This window comes from Ctenopharyngodon idella, chromosome 2, assembly GCF_019924925.1.
Source record: "Ctenopharyngodon idella isolate HZGC_01 chromosome 2, HZGC01, whole genome shotgun sequence".
Classification (NCBI taxonomy): Eukaryota; Metazoa; Chordata; class Actinopteri; order Cypriniformes; family Xenocyprididae; genus Ctenopharyngodon; species Ctenopharyngodon idella.
In genome coordinates, this window is record NC_067221.1 from 6,223,190 (window position 1) to 6,240,464 (window position 17,275).

General features: G+C 38.0%; 2 protein-coding genes across 2 annotated transcripts in view; one reads left to right on the forward strand and one right to left on the reverse strand.

The window, feature by feature from the left end:
• The window catches only part of skila (SKI-like proto-oncogene a), a 38,104-nt gene extending 33,384 nt beyond the window's left edge, over positions 1-4,720 (forward strand). Inside the window, exon 8 of the mRNA XM_051911713.1 lies at positions 490-4,720. Within this exon, the coding sequence (XP_051767673.1) occupies positions 490-738 (249 nt within the window). The 3' untranslated portion in view covers positions 739-4,720. The remainder of the gene's footprint in view (positions 1-489) is intronic.
• A 5,644-nt stretch (positions 4,721-10,364) lies between these two features.
• gpr160 (G protein-coupled receptor 160) lies at positions 10,365-11,676 on the reverse strand. The gene has a single exon (XM_051866533.1). The coding sequence runs from the start codon at positions 11,406-11,408 to the stop codon at positions 10,500-10,502; it is 909 nt and encodes a 302-aa protein (XP_051722493.1). The 5' UTR covers positions 11,409-11,676; the 3' UTR covers positions 10,365-10,499.
• Between the last annotated feature and the right edge of the window lie 5,599 nt (positions 11,677-17,275).

Below are 17,275 nucleotides of genomic sequence, written 5' to 3' on the forward strand. Positions count from 1 at the left end.
CATTTTTGGGTGAACTAACCCTTTAAGTACTAAAACTGAAATAAAAATTAATTTAGGCTATATTAGAAACATTTAAACAAATTACTAAAATTTAAAATGAAAACTGAAAATATAAAAATAAAAGCTAATTCAAAATATTAATAAATACTATAATAGCATGCACATAATACAAAAATAACACTGCATTAGATATAAAATTGCTCAAAACATTTTCTGAAAGTAATGACTTTCTGTCGGAGTAAATTCATTAACCACACTGATACATTTATACTTGTAGTTTTATAGTACAGTGAAGATAATGCAATAGAGCCACACTAATTGTATTATTTGACAGTAGACTGATGGTTTACTATCACATTCAATTCAGTTGGTATTTCGTCGTGGCGCTATAGATTTTCTCTGCTGTGCAGAAATCACTGGTGTTCAATTTTGTGTTGTATGAAATATTTTGAGCGTTCCTATTTCTAACACCTCTCGTTCTCTGTGCAGCTGTGTGAGCTGCGGCGTCGTCTGGAGCGTGCCGAGGCGGAGCGGCAGGAACTGCAGGAGGAGCTGTGCAGAGAACGAGAGGCCAGAGAGAAGCTGGAGCTCATGATCTCACAGCTTCAGCTGCAGATGACCCAGTCTGGCACCAAGGGGAGCCGCAGCAGTAGCCCTGCCCAGCCCCCGACCCCCTCCGCAAGCCCCCAATCCCAGCATTCCCCCATTTCACCGGCCCCTGAGGTAACCTCCGGATAAACTGCTCACCCCCTCTCTCGCACACTTCCACGCCTGTAGCCCAGGAACACGCTTGCCCACTCCCTGCAGAGACACAGACAAACACAAGACAAGCTCTGCAGAAAAGAGCAGCTCTCCCATAAACGTTTCCCTTTGTGTTCCCTTAATGTTTGTGTTTAATTTAAAAAGACTTTTCGTGTCTCAGTTTGTTTTAATTTATAGTCGTGCTGAGAGGCTGATGGGACAGAGGAGGTGTTTCTTTTCAGGACTTTTTGCCTCCTGTGGCGTTGGGACAGTGCTTGAGTGCTTTTCCTGTCCCAGCACTTTGGATAAAGGAAAAAAAACTGACACTCAGTAAAATACTACCTGTCACACAGGATGCCAAACAGCAAGACGCCAATGCCCTGCAGCCGCAAGAAACCACGTGGATGTTTGCTTTTTTATTTTCAATATGTGTATCATCATTTCTCACTGAAAAAAATGGGAGAAGTTTTTGTTAATATCACAAAAATCTCAGTAAAATATTATGTTTTAAGTCATTATATTTCATACAAGTGATTCAGAAACGCAGAGGCGCCCCTTACTGAGGCCCCCCTGGTTTAAGATCATAATCCCTCTTCCTTTCCTTCTCCCCTCCATTTTCTTTCCCTCCGTCTGTCTTTTCGGTCTGGTGTTGATTATGTGTTTCCTGTCTGCACTGCTGACCCTTTGCAGGCTGGTATATGACAAACAACTCAGTTCATTCCTGTGTGATGCAGTAAGCAAGCAAAGACTCACATTCGCCCCCTGCTGGAGAACACTATGAAACTCAGTTCTCGGTAGATTGACTAGATTGACTGAGTAGATCAACATCATACGCTCTACAAAAATGCTGGGTTAAAAACAACCCAAGTTGGGTTAAATATGGACAAACCCAATGATTAGGTTGTTTTGACCCAGAGGTTGGGTTAAATGTTTGTCCAACGTGCTGGGTAGTTTTATTTAACTCAACTATTGTTTAAAAATTACCACATGGCTGGCTTAAAATGAGCCCAAAATAGGCTGAAAATTAAAAATTGGACACATAATTACTAGAGGCAACAATAATAATCAAAACATTTATTAATAAGCAATTTAATGATTAGTATTTATGAAACTCTTTAATTTATGAAACATGTTAATTTCCAACATATTTTAGGTTCATTTTAAGTGAGAAATAAAGTAATTTTTAAACAATTGTTGAGTTAAATAAAACTATCCAGCAGGTTGGGTCAAACATTTAACCCAATTGCTGGATTTGTCTGTTTTTAACCCAGCATTTTTAGAGTGTATCTTCAAACAAAGCACACAGTTGACCTTAAATGTGTCATTTTCTTAGTGAAGTTCCTCAAGGATTCATTAGTAGTGCAATTGGAGAGTCACAATCTCTCATAAACCACAGCTGATTTCTTTATGCTGATAAATTACCTAGTTTTTCAATGCTGGATTCCAGGTTAAATGATTTGGCCGTCATGTATTGGGTGTTTAGCCTAGACTTTTCATATTCATATTCCCCGTCTTCATTCCTCTGTGTCATTATTCTGGATGACTGAACAAACAGGTCTGACAGAGACGAGGAAAACAGACAGGGGGCCAAGGGAGGGACATGAAGTAATTAATGCTGTCACGTCCGCTCCCAGTCACTCCGTATAATGGGACAGCTGCCTTTGATGCCCACCCATACATCAACTGTTAGACGGATAAAGGAGGTGAAGTGTTTTTGGCAGCAGTAGTGCAGTTTGTTCATTCATTCTTCAGTTCCAAGTGAGTTTATAAACAATAATAGACAGGAATACAGGCTTCTTCTTTCATGATGTACATATCTAGAACATTCCACTGTGCACAACTCACCGGTTTCAAAATCAGCCAAGACGCAGCGTTTTTCTAAACCTGATAATGTGTACAGTGCAAAACCTCTTCGACGTAAGAGAGGAAAACGCCCTGACTTATGTGAATATATCCAGCAATGAAGAATCGAAAAACAAGACTATATTGTAAATGAGTGCTTTGCCATTTTTTTGGAACTTTTATTCAGAAATTATTTAATGTATTAACTAATAAAGATTTATATACACTTTGTACATACGGTAGTCATTAATATATTAACTAAATTCTTATAAATAATCTTTCAAGGTTTCTGATCACATTTGCAAGAGCTGGGTGTATCCCAAGCTTTAATATTGTTTTTGAAGAGTGTTTGTTGATGTGTGTGTGAGGCGGTGTAGGGGGTGGGATGCATGACGCTCAGAACCCCTGCGCTCCATCCATCCATTGGGGATTGGGAACAGTGACTGGTACCTCAGTGTCTCCCTACAGTGGGTCATTTCATCCATTTCACTGGAGCCCACTGAGTCTGACAACCTGTTGTTATTTTGGCTGGCTTTTCAGCTTTTCCTCTTCCCCAGATATATATATATATATATGAGAATTTAAAATTCTTACAAAGAATTGAGTGAAATAATGCATGTATTGTTAGATACTATATTGTTATGCTAAAACAAAGATTCATTATTGCTAAAATGCAGTGATTTTTTTTTTTTTTCTTTTCTTTTGTATTTTGTCTCACATATACAAGCTTTCAAACAAACCTTCCTCCATATTGTCTGAAAAAAGTAGTCTTTATGTAAATGAGCACAAAATGTGCCTAATATAGATGCCAGAGACTTTTGATATGTGAGAGACTGTGTGTCAGTGGCAAATGCTTAATGCTTACTGAAAGGAGCGATTTCTTTTATATATATATATATATATATATATATATATATACAAATACAAATATATAGCTCTGACATCATGTGTAGTTCTTTTGAGAGATTGTAGCATTTGTTTGGTCACTGTAATACATTACACACAGTGTGTCGACTACAATTTCTGTACAATCAGTATTAGGTTTCTTTTATTTTCACCACAGTTACCTCTGTAGCAGCCCGTTTCAATGCTGTTTTTGATAGTTTTTGGGTATTAAAGTGTATTTCTGAAGCTTTTTAGACTACCTTTTCATTTGTAACGATTCTATGAAATGTGTAAATTGCATTTTGTACACAGGGGGGCGCTGTATATCTTCTATGTAGAATGCCATGTTGAATTCTGGGCATAGGAATACAGTACTCTTTAGACTCTAGAAACAACAAACCTGTTTTTTTGGCTTTTGCAGTATTAAACAGATTAATACAGATAATGTTGTACATATTTGGGAGGTGTTGAATATCTGTTTATAGGCCTGGTATGATATAATTAGCAAAAATTGTACCTTAAAGCAATCTAATACTAGAGTTTTCCAGCAAAGCTCCCATGTATTTTGCATTCTAAAGGAGAATATCCCATTTTACAGGGGATAATGAATACTGTGGCTCCCTTGAGCTGATTAATGGCAAAAAATATATAAAAGAAAATTAGAATTATATAAACAGAACATTTTTTATATTGGTAAAAAATACACGTAGTATACAAATAACTACCTGCCAGCACAGCATGTGTCCCTATTATCTTGATCACACCTTTTCTAATATGTAACTGAGACATGAATACTAAAAAAAACACAGATGTGATGCTTTTTTGTTGTTGTTGGAGAACACACTCAACACTGTAATAGAAATGATATCGTTTACGACTTTTGTAAACAGCAAAGATATTTAAGTTGTAATTCTGAGATATGAAATGCAGTGTTTCTGTGTATCATTGCATAACATGTTGCCAATCCTACAGTGTGATGAGGTTTTTTTTTTTTTGCTCTTGCATGAAAATGAGACAATGCTCTCCTACCTCATGTTGTGATATAAGATGTTTTCTAAAGCAGATGACACATCTCGAACTGTTTATCATGATTGATATTTACGAGTTAAATACATGTACATGCTTTTAGCTAATACCTCAGTTGAATCTTATTTTATTGTTTATTTCCCCTCTTTCAGACATTGTAAATATATCTTGTATAGACAATGAACTTGGATTCAATTCAAGTAAAGTTCTGTAGTGTCAAACCGGTTGTGTCGTTGTACTTTATGAATTTTAAGCACACATGCTTTAGCAGATTTAGCACTCAAGCTATGAAAATACAAATTCAAAAAGACTTAAAATGTGTTAGCGTTAAAGCTAAAATTGACCTTTAATTCACTTAAAGTAATTAAAATTATGCCCTCTTTTTCAAAACTGTATGATTTACTTCTGTGGATTTTTTTTTTTCTCCCATACAATGAAAGTCAGTGTGGTCCAATTTTATTACAATTATTTAATCCTATAAATCCTACTGTATCACATTTGATACACGAATTTCTAAGGCCTCAAATTATCTACAAGTTCATGACTGCTGAAAAACACATTGTGCATAATGCCTTCTGATATAAGATCATTTATTTGGGTGTGAGCAAAAACATGCCATTTTTGTGTGTGTGCCTTTAAATGCAAATGAGCTGCTGCTCCCGGCCCCCTTTCCAGAAGAGGGCGGAGCTTTAACAGCTCACGCTTCAGTTGCTCAACAACAACAAAGCTGGAGAATCTCACGCAGCCAAAATGAGGATTGTCAGTAACGGTGTTCAGCCTTACATTGTTCAAACCGGAGTTGGACACTGATGGAGAGACTCAGGAAGAAGTTACAACTTTTAGAATGAAACTGGACGTTTCTGAACGGTTAGTGGATAAATTTATGTAGTTGTGGAGTTGATTCATCTCATCGACTAGCATGTGCCGTCATGTTAATCTTTTGTGCAAAACCCGTATGGACGGCCACTATACATAGCGTACATGTTCATCAAACAGAGCCATACACACCAGGCTAACGTTTATGATTGCTATCAAATGCTGTGAATGGTCTAATATTTTTTTCCAAAACATCATTTGGACAGAAACGCTCCTTTTTTTTTTTTAGCAATCAAGCTTGCCAGGGTCAACTTGCAGGCTATCCAAGCTAATGAGACTCTAAATAGTGTTCTGTGCTTCGTCTGTGCAGCCAATGACAGAACAGTTAGCATGCTTTGCTCGAACTTTTGCCATATTTGCTTAATTGCGAAAACAAAATGGCGGCACCGTGCATGGAAACGTGCAGATTAAGGGTCGGTAATATTATAATAAGATCCCCTTCCTATGTAACAAGAGGAGTGAAATCTGAGCGGCTCATTTTTTCCACATGCTTGCAGAGAAAGGCTTGTCAAAACAAAGTTACTGGGTTGGTAGATGCCCCGGGGACCCGATTATAGCACTTAAACCAAAGTCCCTTTGAGACAAGTTATTTCACTCGGCGGCCATCTTTGAAACGCCTCTCGGGCATTCAAGTGCAGCTCCTATCTCTTTGAATGGGGAAACATCAAATTCTCCAAAGCTGTTCGCCAAGCTTTCGATTAAATTTCATATTGGAAATCACCAATGAAATCTGACAACAACTGTCTCATAAATTTTGTTTCTAAACGCTCGAATCATGACAAAAAAGGTGTTTTTCTCTATCTGTGCTCTAAAAGGTGCTCTATCTAAGTGAGGATCTGTGAGAGGATTTAAAGTAAAAACACGGGTATTTACAGGCTCGTGGTTTCAGAGGAGTTCACAATCAATAAATAGGCCTAGCCCACCACAATTATGCCAAGCGTTGGCTGAAACTGTTAACGATTTATTTACTTATGGTATTAAGCCTATATAACATTGCAAACTCGTCCCTTGGACATTGAAATAGGCCATTCAACTGATTCGTGCAAATCCGATGCTGTTTTCACCAGCAGAGGTCACCAGTGTGTAGTGCTTCGAAACACTGAATCATTTTGCGAATCAATTGGTTCAATTGATTCAAAGCATTGAAAAGCTTCGTTTCTCCCATCACTAATCTGTAAAACAAGTAGAATGTAGAATATTTGGCATATTTCATTTACAGAATGAAATATGCCAAATATGCAAATACTGTCCATGAAGAAGGCTGTGAGACAGGAGGATACAGCTAGCCTTCAATGGAAATGTAATGCATGTTGTAAAGAGTCATCCAACATTTTCCAACATTATCCCTATTGCTTTTGCACTAATTAAAAACATATATCTCTCTGAATCTTTTTTATTGTCATTTCAGTGAGCCAATTATTAAAGATACATTAGTCAACACACACACACACACACACACACTATAGCAAATAGTTTGTAACATGTCTGTAAATTATAACTTAAAGGGTTAGTTCACCCAAAAATGAAAATTATGTCATTAATTACTCACCCTCATGTCGTTCCACACCCATAAGACCTTCGTTCGTCTTCAGAACACAAATGAAGATATTTTTGATGAAATCCGATGGCTCAGTGAGGCCTCCATCGCCAGCAAGAACACTCCCTTTTTCAATGCCCAGAAAGCTACTAAAAACATATTTAAAACAGTTCATGTGACTACAGTGGTTAATATTTAATAAACTTTAATATTATAAAGCGACGAGAATACTTTTTGTGCACCAAAAAAAAACCAAAATAGCGACTTTATTCAACAATATCTAGTGATGGGCGATTTCAAAACACTGCTTCATGAAGCTTCGAAGCTTAACAAATCTTTTTTTTTCGAATCAGTGGTTCGAAGCGTGTATCAAACTGCCAAAGTCACGTGAACTATTGAAGTTTCAAAACACTTACGATGTACAAAGCCTCGTTTACTGAAATCTTGTGATTTTGGCACCCTGAACCACTGATTCGAAACAAATGATTCACCATCACTTTATAATATTAAAGTTGAACCACTGTAGTCACATGAACTGTTTTAAATATGTTTTTAGTAGCTTTGGGAGTGTTATTGCAGGCGATGCAGGCCTCACTGAGCCATCGGATTTTATCAAAAATATCTCAATTTGTTTTCCGAAGATGAAAAAAGGTCTTATGGGTGTGAAACGACATGAGGGTGAGTAATTATTGACAGAATTTTCATTTTTGGGTGAACTAACTCTTTAAATAAAACATCTTTCACAAACATCTGTTTGTTGTTATAGCACCATAACAACCCTCACAAACCTCACTAATTTTCAAAAGGCCATGCAATAAACTGCTGCATTTAAAAAAAAAAAATCTGATTTGTCTGATTATTTAATGTCAGGCTTTACAGGGTTAAACATCTTATTTTGTGTTCTGCAGAAAGAAGTCACGTTTGAAATGACATGATGGGGATGAGGAAATTTTGACCTAATTTTCATATTGGAGGAAAGCGGTCTTGTGTAAATATTCTAAATGAACGGCAATAGTATCAGGAAGCCAAATGAAATGGTTTCTAGTTTACAACTATAATTCAATACCTGTGTATTTTCCATGCTTATCTTATCTGGTTTAGTTTATTTGCATAATCAAAAACAGTGTTTGTGTTCAGGAACCCTCCGTTTAAAGCAGAAATCATAAGGTAGCCTATAAGGCTGGCCCCAAAGGTATAGTTTTGTTTTGAACATTGGGGGGACTTTTTTCTTTCTTTTTTTATCTATAGCATTTGTTATGAAAAACAGCTACCTACACATTTATACTATAGCTGACATACCACAGCTGTAATATAAACTGGCCTGCAAAGTTTGTCAAAAATGTTACAACACCCGGTCTCCCCTACACATTTGCTCGCGCAAATTTTTTCACACTTTTGGAGCGCGCTTATGAACGCGCCTACGGTGAATCGCGCGCCACTCATGCACTTCAGTCATATTGCGCAGGTCCGTTCAGTTCGTACGGGAGCTTAGTGCTTATAGAGTGTGTGGAGATCAAGACAGCACACCACACACTAACAGATTCCATTCCAAATAACCATTCCCAACTGTGAACACGGGAAATCTCTTAAAATCGCTCGAAACCCAACTTTACAGTAACAAACATGGCGGACGATGGGCAAAAAGAAGTGGCGAATAATGTTTGGACTGCTTTTTACAGAAAATTCACGGAAAAAGAAAAAGGTTTGGATGAAGTTGTGGAGACGGAGTGAACATGGATTTTTACATGTTACAGAAGGTGAGCTCCGATGGAAGTTCGCTTTCTGATTTGGGTTTCACGTGACAATCTACACAGTGCGATCACTCTTAAAGGGATAGTTGACCCAGAAATGAAAATTATCCCATGATTTACTCACCCTCAAGCCATCCTAGGTGTATATGACTATCTTCTTTCAGACGAACACAATCGGAGATATTTTTAAAAATATCCTTAGTCCTCCAAGGTTTTTAATGGTAGTGAACGGGGGTCTGCATTTTGAAGCCAAAAATAACACATCCATCCATTTAAAAAAAAAAAAAAAAAAAAAAAAAATCCATACAATTCCAGGGGGTTAATAAAGGCCTTCTGAAGTGAAGCAATGCGTTTTTGTAAGAAAAATATCCATATTTAAAACTTTATAAATTCAAATAACTAGCTTCTGTCGGATGCGCAAGTCGACCTGTGCCAAATGAGTAGTCCTCTGACGCGATGTAGGAGTATCGTAAGCTTAGACGCCTCTTGCGGTTCAAACAAATAGGGCTGTGCAACAAATTTAAGCTCCTCTTCTCTTATATCAAAATCCTCCGAAATTTCTCCTTAAAAATGATCATTTTAGACTTATAATCCGCGACCAGTGATTTGTTTTGATCCTCTTGCCTCCGCGTTCGTCATTATGTTGTGCGTCAGGTCAAAGGATACTCTTCCGCCGCAAGTCAACTTGCGCATTCTGTGTGCGGTCATCCACCGGAAGCTAGTTATTTGAATTTATAAAGTTTTAAATATGGATATTTTTCTTACAAAAACGCATCTCTTTGTTTCAGAAGGCCTTTATTAACCCCCTGGAGCCGTACGGATTACTTTTTTTTTTATTTTTATGGATGGATGGATGAATTTTAAATGCTTAAAATTTAGGCCAGACTTACTTTACCTAACCTGAGAATAATAAATAATAAGGTTAAAGGTGTTACGATCAAAATACACACCGCAAAACACACCACAGGAGAATCTGATAAGAAAATCTGTAGAACCATCAAGATAATCAGGAGTTTACCTAGGATTGTCGGAAGGGGAGAATTGGGCCTCAAATCGGCCCAATTATCTAAAAAATGCTGGGTTAAAAACCACCCAATTTGGGTTATTTGGCAACCCAGCGCTGGGTAAATATTGGACAGAACACACGGTGGGTTTTATACATTAAAAAAACAACCCAGCAAATGTGTTAATCAGTGCTGGGTCAGTCAATTTGATATTGGTTTTTAATTTTAAATAATAAAAATGCACTCTAAAATCTCTCTCGTTTGTAGAAGGCTTGAGTTCCAAGCAGACTGTGGCGTACATGTAAACAAAGAAAGGGGAAATGTGAATACAATGCAATACAAACCTTTATTTCCCCTCTGGAAGGAAACAGGGATTTCCCCTCATAAAGTTTTCTCTCAAAACAGCTAACAAAATTATTGTTAGGTACCAGTTTTGACTGGTTTGGCGCAGACTACCCAACATTGGGTTACATTTACCCAGCGCTGGGTAGGTATGTGAGGGGTTTTGATATTAAAAATGACCCAGCAACTGAGATACAGAAAAACTACCCAGCACCTGGGTAAAAAATATAAAAAATAACCTAATAAAATTACCCAGCATTTGGGATGGATATATATATATATATATAAATATAAAAACAACTGCAACAACAGCATTTGTTAGAGTGTGACTGTCTTAAATTTGTAGACATTTTACCTCAGTGCTGGTCTAATATTCACTTTTATTCTACTAAAGACACAAATCATTTGCAGGCTAATTTACAAACCTACATATGTTTAATTTTTCTTTTTGTAATGCAAACAAGAAAGCAAATAGGCATACTCCAGAATAAATGGTCAGACATTTGGTGTTTTAACTTGAATGCGGTCAGCTTGTTGTCCATAATTCCACTCGTCAGCTCCATATGTAAAACAAAAGTACCATGAACAAAAACCATCTGTAATGGTCTCGCTTTTCATGGAATTTGCTGCAAAAGTGCGGCCAGACAGTGCCAAAGCGACAGAAAAACTGTTGAGTAAACTCAACCAGACGACGTTTAACTGCAGGTGTGCGTCCATCTCTATCTTTAGCAGCGGCGAGATGATTATCAGAATGAGAAACGAGGCCCATGTGCTGAGGAACGTATGCATAATCCGCCTTAAACAAACCAAACAGCATGGTTGAGTGGAATGCAGAAAAACCTGCACCCTCCGTTTCTCAAACGGAGCGTACGAGTAAATAATGACGCAGGTGGCCATCAGTAACAATGCAAGGAGAACCTGAGAACTCTGAGGGCCGCTGAACAGCTTGCATCGGTGCTTCTCATCATCTCCTAACAGCGGAGAAACGTCAGGCACCCAGAAGACGTACAGAGCTGCTAGAATCCAAAGGAGACACACTCCCGCAATGTAAGTCAGCTTTTGTGTCCAGGTTGTGTTTCTTGAGCTTGATGATAGCGTCCAGAAGTTATCTAGTCCTACAAGGAGGAACACTGGCCAGTGGAGCATGGCATAGATAAAACAAGCAATCTGAGTCAGTAGGCATATGTGATACCTGGTGAAATGCCAGCCTGAGATGTTGACGCCTTCCAGATAGAAAATAGCTGTGAGGGCAAAACTCAAGAGACTGTCAATCAGTGCCAAGGAAATGCAGAAGAATCCTGAGAATGTCCGGATCATGTAGTGTCGCTGTATCACGACCACCAACCAGTTGAGAAAACTCTTGAGCCACAGAACCAGCAGAAGTGAAGGGATTGATGTGTCCATGGTAAGGCATAGTTCAAGGCAGAAATCACAACAGCCACAATTTTAGTCTTTCTTTTTAGTTCCTCACTGAAACAGTTCACAGCAGCTCTCAGTATAGACACACCCTACTGAGATGAAGGCCAGCCCTACACAATCAGATGAATAGCCCACTTTCATTGGAAGTACATTATTAGTAAAGTGTGTTTACTTTTCCAAATACGTTATTGTTGGTGTAGTTTTACCTTTCTTTATAAGTTCATCTGTCCATAGCCACTATTGCTGATTCAACAACCCTACTCATATTCAACAACTTAGATATTAAAATAGTAGGTATAAAACTGAAAATGAAAACTAGAGTAACCTGCATACCAGCAATACAGTACTTTCCTTTTCATACATCATTTACTATATATATATATATATATATATATATATATATATATATATATATACTTTTTATACTCATATATACTTTTTTCTACTTTTCAAACATCTGTTGTGTAGATTTTGTTTTACTGTTGCCGTTTCAAGTTTTCATTCTTAAACTATGACAATTTAATATACAATTATGATTTATTACATTTACAACTATGATGATCTAAACAAAATGTGTGTGTGTGTGTGTGTGTGTATATATATACACTATATATATATATATATATATATAATTTTTTTTTTTAAACCGATGGATATAAATCATTTTACCATAATAAATTTTGAAATGTTCAGTGTGAATAAACATGAAACATTTCAAAATTTATGATAGTTTATGATAGTGTCTTATTATTTTTCTTTAATTGCATTAATTGCATGACAACAAACAATTTTGCCCCAAATACAGTTTTTCCACCCCAAAAGTTATGCTACTCTAAAGTAGTCAGGCATTTTATCCCAAACTGCTTTAAATAAAATTTCCATTACAAAATGCACAGTAAAAAAAAAAAAAAAAAAAAAAAAACTTTTTGTTTTTACAGAAAACAAGACTGGCAGCTGTTACAAATATTCAGTCATGTTTGTTCTTGGTGTTGTTTTCATCAGTCACATGTTCCTTTGTTTGAATTTCCCGCCACTCTTTAGTTACCATGGTTACTGACATGATTAGTTTATTGTTTTCAGCTGTGTATTGTTAGTTTACCTTGTTTGTGTCAGTAGCTGTGTCTCATTTCAAAGGCTGCGTCCTCCAGAGGTCGCATTCGTCACTGAGGCTGTATCGTTTCAGAAAAGTAAGTAGGACACTCCGAACGCGACCTTCGAATGCAGGAGGATGCATGAGGTGTATCCTTTGTTGCTGCAGATAGCCCACAATTCTTTGCGTCGCTGTTAACAACTGTCATTTATTTGAAAAAAATAAAAAATAAATGGCGGCGTTGGCAAATGTACATACAAGTGAGAGAGGTTAAAAGACGGCCATTTTCCCGCTCTTGCGACCAAAGATAGCCTACGATCATCTTCTGACAGTGTCAGAAATTCAGCATGATCAACGCACAGTGTGTTTGCTGCTACGACCTACGTCTACTGACCAGCCAATAAAAATGCGACATGAAATCAACTAAATGGCGCTAAAACTTAAAACTGCTTACCTCAAGCTCTTTTCCCTTCTTCTTTCGTTGCTTCTTTTTTATTTTCGGCACACATAAAAACTACAACTGCCAAAGTGTGATTCAACAAGGTCTTTTTGTTTACCAGCAGCGCATGCTGATGACGTTTTATTCTTCTATAGAAACTTGCATCGTAGCCTACGAGTCATCATCGTACAGTCTACATGCATATCGTACCCAAGTTTAATAGATCCATGTCGCACAGTGTGTTTTGTAATGATCTTATAGGATTGCTAAAAGGTAATGGGCTGTTACATGTGTGTACCAAATTTCATACTCGTATGTGAAATGTAGCGGGAAGTGGAAAGTTTTAACATTGTAAATTGTGCAGGATGTTTTCAGTTTGATATACTGAAAACCAGAAACTGAAACCAGATGAATGAGAGACGGGTCAATACTTCCCCTCTGGCTGTCTTGTGATAAATGTGTTTTTTGAGGCTCAACCTCATGCAATCTATGCAGCTTCTTTCTATGTGAAAGCAACACCTACAGTTTAACTAAATAACATGTAAGGACTTGTTTTGTTTTGATTATCAGGAAGCTCCCACCCATCCGTTGACTGTGACTGTGAATGTGACTGTGACTTCCTGTTTTTGTCTCTTCACACTGCAGAGCATCTCTGTATGTTTGATTTGACATTCTTGCAAAAATAATTTTTTTTTAAATACACCTTGTTTGTTTTTCCAAAATCAGCATCAACATAATTAAAGTATTAGTTCACTTTCAAATGAAAATTAGCCCAAGCTTTACTCACCCTCAAGCCATCCTAGGTGTATATGACTTTCTTCTTTCTGATGAACACAATTGGAGTTATATTAATAAATATCCTTACGCATCCGAGCTTTATAATGGAAGTGAGCGATACCAATGAGTATGAGCTGAAGAAAGTGCATCCATCTATCATAAACGTACTCCACACGGCTCCGGGAGGTTAATAAAGGCCTTCTGAAGCAAATAGATGCGTTTGTGTAAAAAACAAATATCATCTGCATGCTCTCAATCACAATTCGTTATCGATTAGTGAAGGCGAGATAGGCGGAATCGCGCGGAATGACACAGACCAGAAGCGCACTCTCTCACGCGCGCGCTCTCTCTTTCTTGCGCGCGATCCCAGTTCTCTCAGACAGCGCGCGATCAGTTCTCCTTGCGCCTGAATGGTCAAATGCACACATAGTTGTCAAAATGTCCATCGTGTGGAGTATCTCACGTAAATACAGTTGGTTATGGCTTAAGTGGACGCAAACATTTGGGTGAAAACAGGATATGTGTCAGTATCCATGGATTCGGTCTTAAAGGGACCGTAGCCTATATTTGTCATGTTAATAAAACAACAAAAGATGTTAAATAAATGTATACATGGTAAATAAACCTACTGTATCTGGAAAAACAAGTTTTTTAATTTGTATCTCTGTAGTATTTGTTGTATTGTTTGTAATTTGTTTGTAAATTTCTTTTTATATAACAACAATTATATATCTTGGTAATTATGCCCTTTGAAGGTTATTGGACACTGTGAAATTTTTGTTCTTTAAGTTTGTGACAAGCACATAAAAATTATTACTTTTTTCATTAGAGTAATAATAAAGAAGCTGTTCTACATTCATTAGTCTCACTGTGTTGTGCTTGGAAAACTGCAACATCAAAAAAAAAAAAAAAAAAAAAAAAAAAGAGAAATTAATAAATGTATAGATATCGGTATCGGCGAGTACTAGAAAAAAGTATCGGTACTCGTACTTGGTCCTTAAAAAATGGTATCGGTGCATCCCTAGCCAATACCAACAACAAACGTCTAACCAATCAGCATTAGGGGGCGTATGACGGTTGTGGAGACAGAACGAGCAAGAGGGAGATTTGAAAAAAAAAAAAAAAAAAAACGCAGAAAGAGAAATGATGAGACACAACACAAAAGAGCTCAAAAGAATATCACTGGAATGAAGGTTTATGACTGGGCAAGCGCTTTAGGTCCCGTGTTAATATTAGAAAAGTTTTCCAGCGCCGGAGAGAGCTGAGCGGGAAGGCCTGAAAACAGATGTGGAGGGTGCTTTGAACCCGCTTTTCATGTGAGTAACACTGGGTTTGAGTGTCATGATTGTCTGGAGCTGCTGTGCTGTTTGCGACTAACAACAAACTCTTGTTTGTATTTACTCGTGTGTACTGTACGTTCATTTTTTGTGCTTCCTTGTCGTTCGTTCATCAACTGCGCTTTATTTTTTGTGAAGCATTTTGTTGTGCGTCAGCTGTGATAAACAGACATCCACTCGCATTGCATGTGTAATGAGAGTTTTGCAGGTAAACCACTGCACACTGACGACTGCTAAAGAATGAGGTGTTTGGCGTCATTGTTAGTGCACTCGCCTCGCATGCCAGCAGTGATCTGGCCGGGGTTCGAGACCGACTTGGAGCAGGGTGGTTAGGATTGGAGTGTGAGTTTTGGAGGCGGAGCAATGAAGAGAGGGGTGGGTTTGTTTGGGTTGATTTCAAATATCAACAATGTCCAACAGTGTAGTTGAAAAAATGGATACCCCACCTTTAAGTTTATTTTTTCCACAACAATTGAAATTTTGTAGGTGGTGGTTAAAAGAGGGTTAAAATCCAGGTTAAAAGAGTATATAGCTTTGTGTGAGAAGTGGCTTGACTTTAAAAGGGAGTGGTTACAGAGAGGGAACAAGAATAGGCTTTTAAAAAATGAAAACTGGGCGTTGTTAAAACGAAGCATTTTCCATGTTCAGAAAAGACCGTTAGGGACGTGTCTGACATAAGCAGGAACATCAGGTTGGCTCCACCCTTCTCTGAGAAAAATGTGGGTAGATACTTTCTAATGTTAAAAACTTAGATGTGTCATGGCTGAGCTTAAAAAACAGCACACTACAAAGACGCTGGCCATAATTACATGTACCTTACTAATGGCTCTGTCTCCATCCCTGGCCGAAAGTTGCTGTTCCTGTTCACATTTTACAAGACACAGGTGAGGCTCAATCCTTATATGGCTGTCCAGTGACCCCAAGACAGGTAGTAGTGTTGAAGGTTTGAGATGAAACATTGTTTGCTTTTCACTTTTTGACCAGAGGTGGTTTATAAAGTGAACCTTTCAACTTGAAGAACTTAAAACAGGTTTTAAAAAGGCATTTCTTGGAACTGAGCTGCAGAAACATTTAAACACATGATGGTGAACGATTTCACCAATAACATGTTTTAGGATCAACATCTTTGTTAAACCTGAAATGACATTTCAGTCAATCATTACGTTCAAGGGATAACGTTTACAGGTCATTTTAAGTTGAGGCTTACAACCAGGGTTGGGGCTTCTGCACCATTCTTCTTTTTTTCCATTTATTTTTTTCATTTCAGAGGAAAAACACATACATTTATCAAGGCAGAAATGCTTCTTTACAATAAAACAAAAACATACATTGATCAGGCATTACATTATGACCACCTTCCTAATATTGTGTTGGTTCCCCTTTTGCTGCCAAAACAGCCCTGACCCGTTGAGGCAAGTAAGTAAGTTGTGAGGTGGAGCCTACATGGATCGGACTTGTTTGTTCAGCACATCCTACAGATGCTCGATTAGATTGAGATCTGGGGAATTTGGAGGACAAGTCAACACATCAATCTCGTTGTTGTGCTCCTCAAACCATTCCTGAACCATTTTTGCTTTGTGGCAGGGCGCATTATCCTGCTGAAAGAGGCCACAGCCACCAGGGAATACCGTTTTCATGAAAGGGTGTACATGATCTGCAACAATGCTTAGGAAGGTGGTACGTGTCAAAGTAACATCCACATGGATGGCAGCACCCAAGGTTTCCCAGCAGAACATTGCCCAAAGCATCACACTGCCTCCGCCGGCTTGCCTTCTTCCCATAGTGCATCCTGGTGCCATGTGTTCCCCAGGTAAGCGACGCACACACACCCAGCGATCCACGTGATGTAAAAGAAAACGTGATTCATCAGACCAGGCCACCTTCTTCCATTGCTCCGTGGTCCAGTTCTGATGCTCACGTGCCCACTGTTGGCACTTTCGGCGGTGGACAGGGGTCAGCATGGGCACCCTGACTGGTCTGTGTCTATGCAGCCCCATACGCAACAAACTGATGCACTGTGTATTCTGACACCTTTCTATCAAAACCAGCGTTACCTTCTTGAGCAATTTGAGCTACAGTAGCTCGTCTGTTGGATCGGCTGATGTATTTAATTGATATTAAATACATCAGCTGTTAATGGGTCAATAACATGACAGGACATTTTTTTTTGTGCAAAGGCCTTAAAAAAATAAAAAACAAAGATATGACA

Coding starts and splice junctions, on each gene's coding strand:
- gpr160 (XM_051866533.1), bottom strand. CDS start 11,408: ATGGACACATCAATCCCTTCACTTCTGCTGGTTCTGTGGCTCAAGAGT.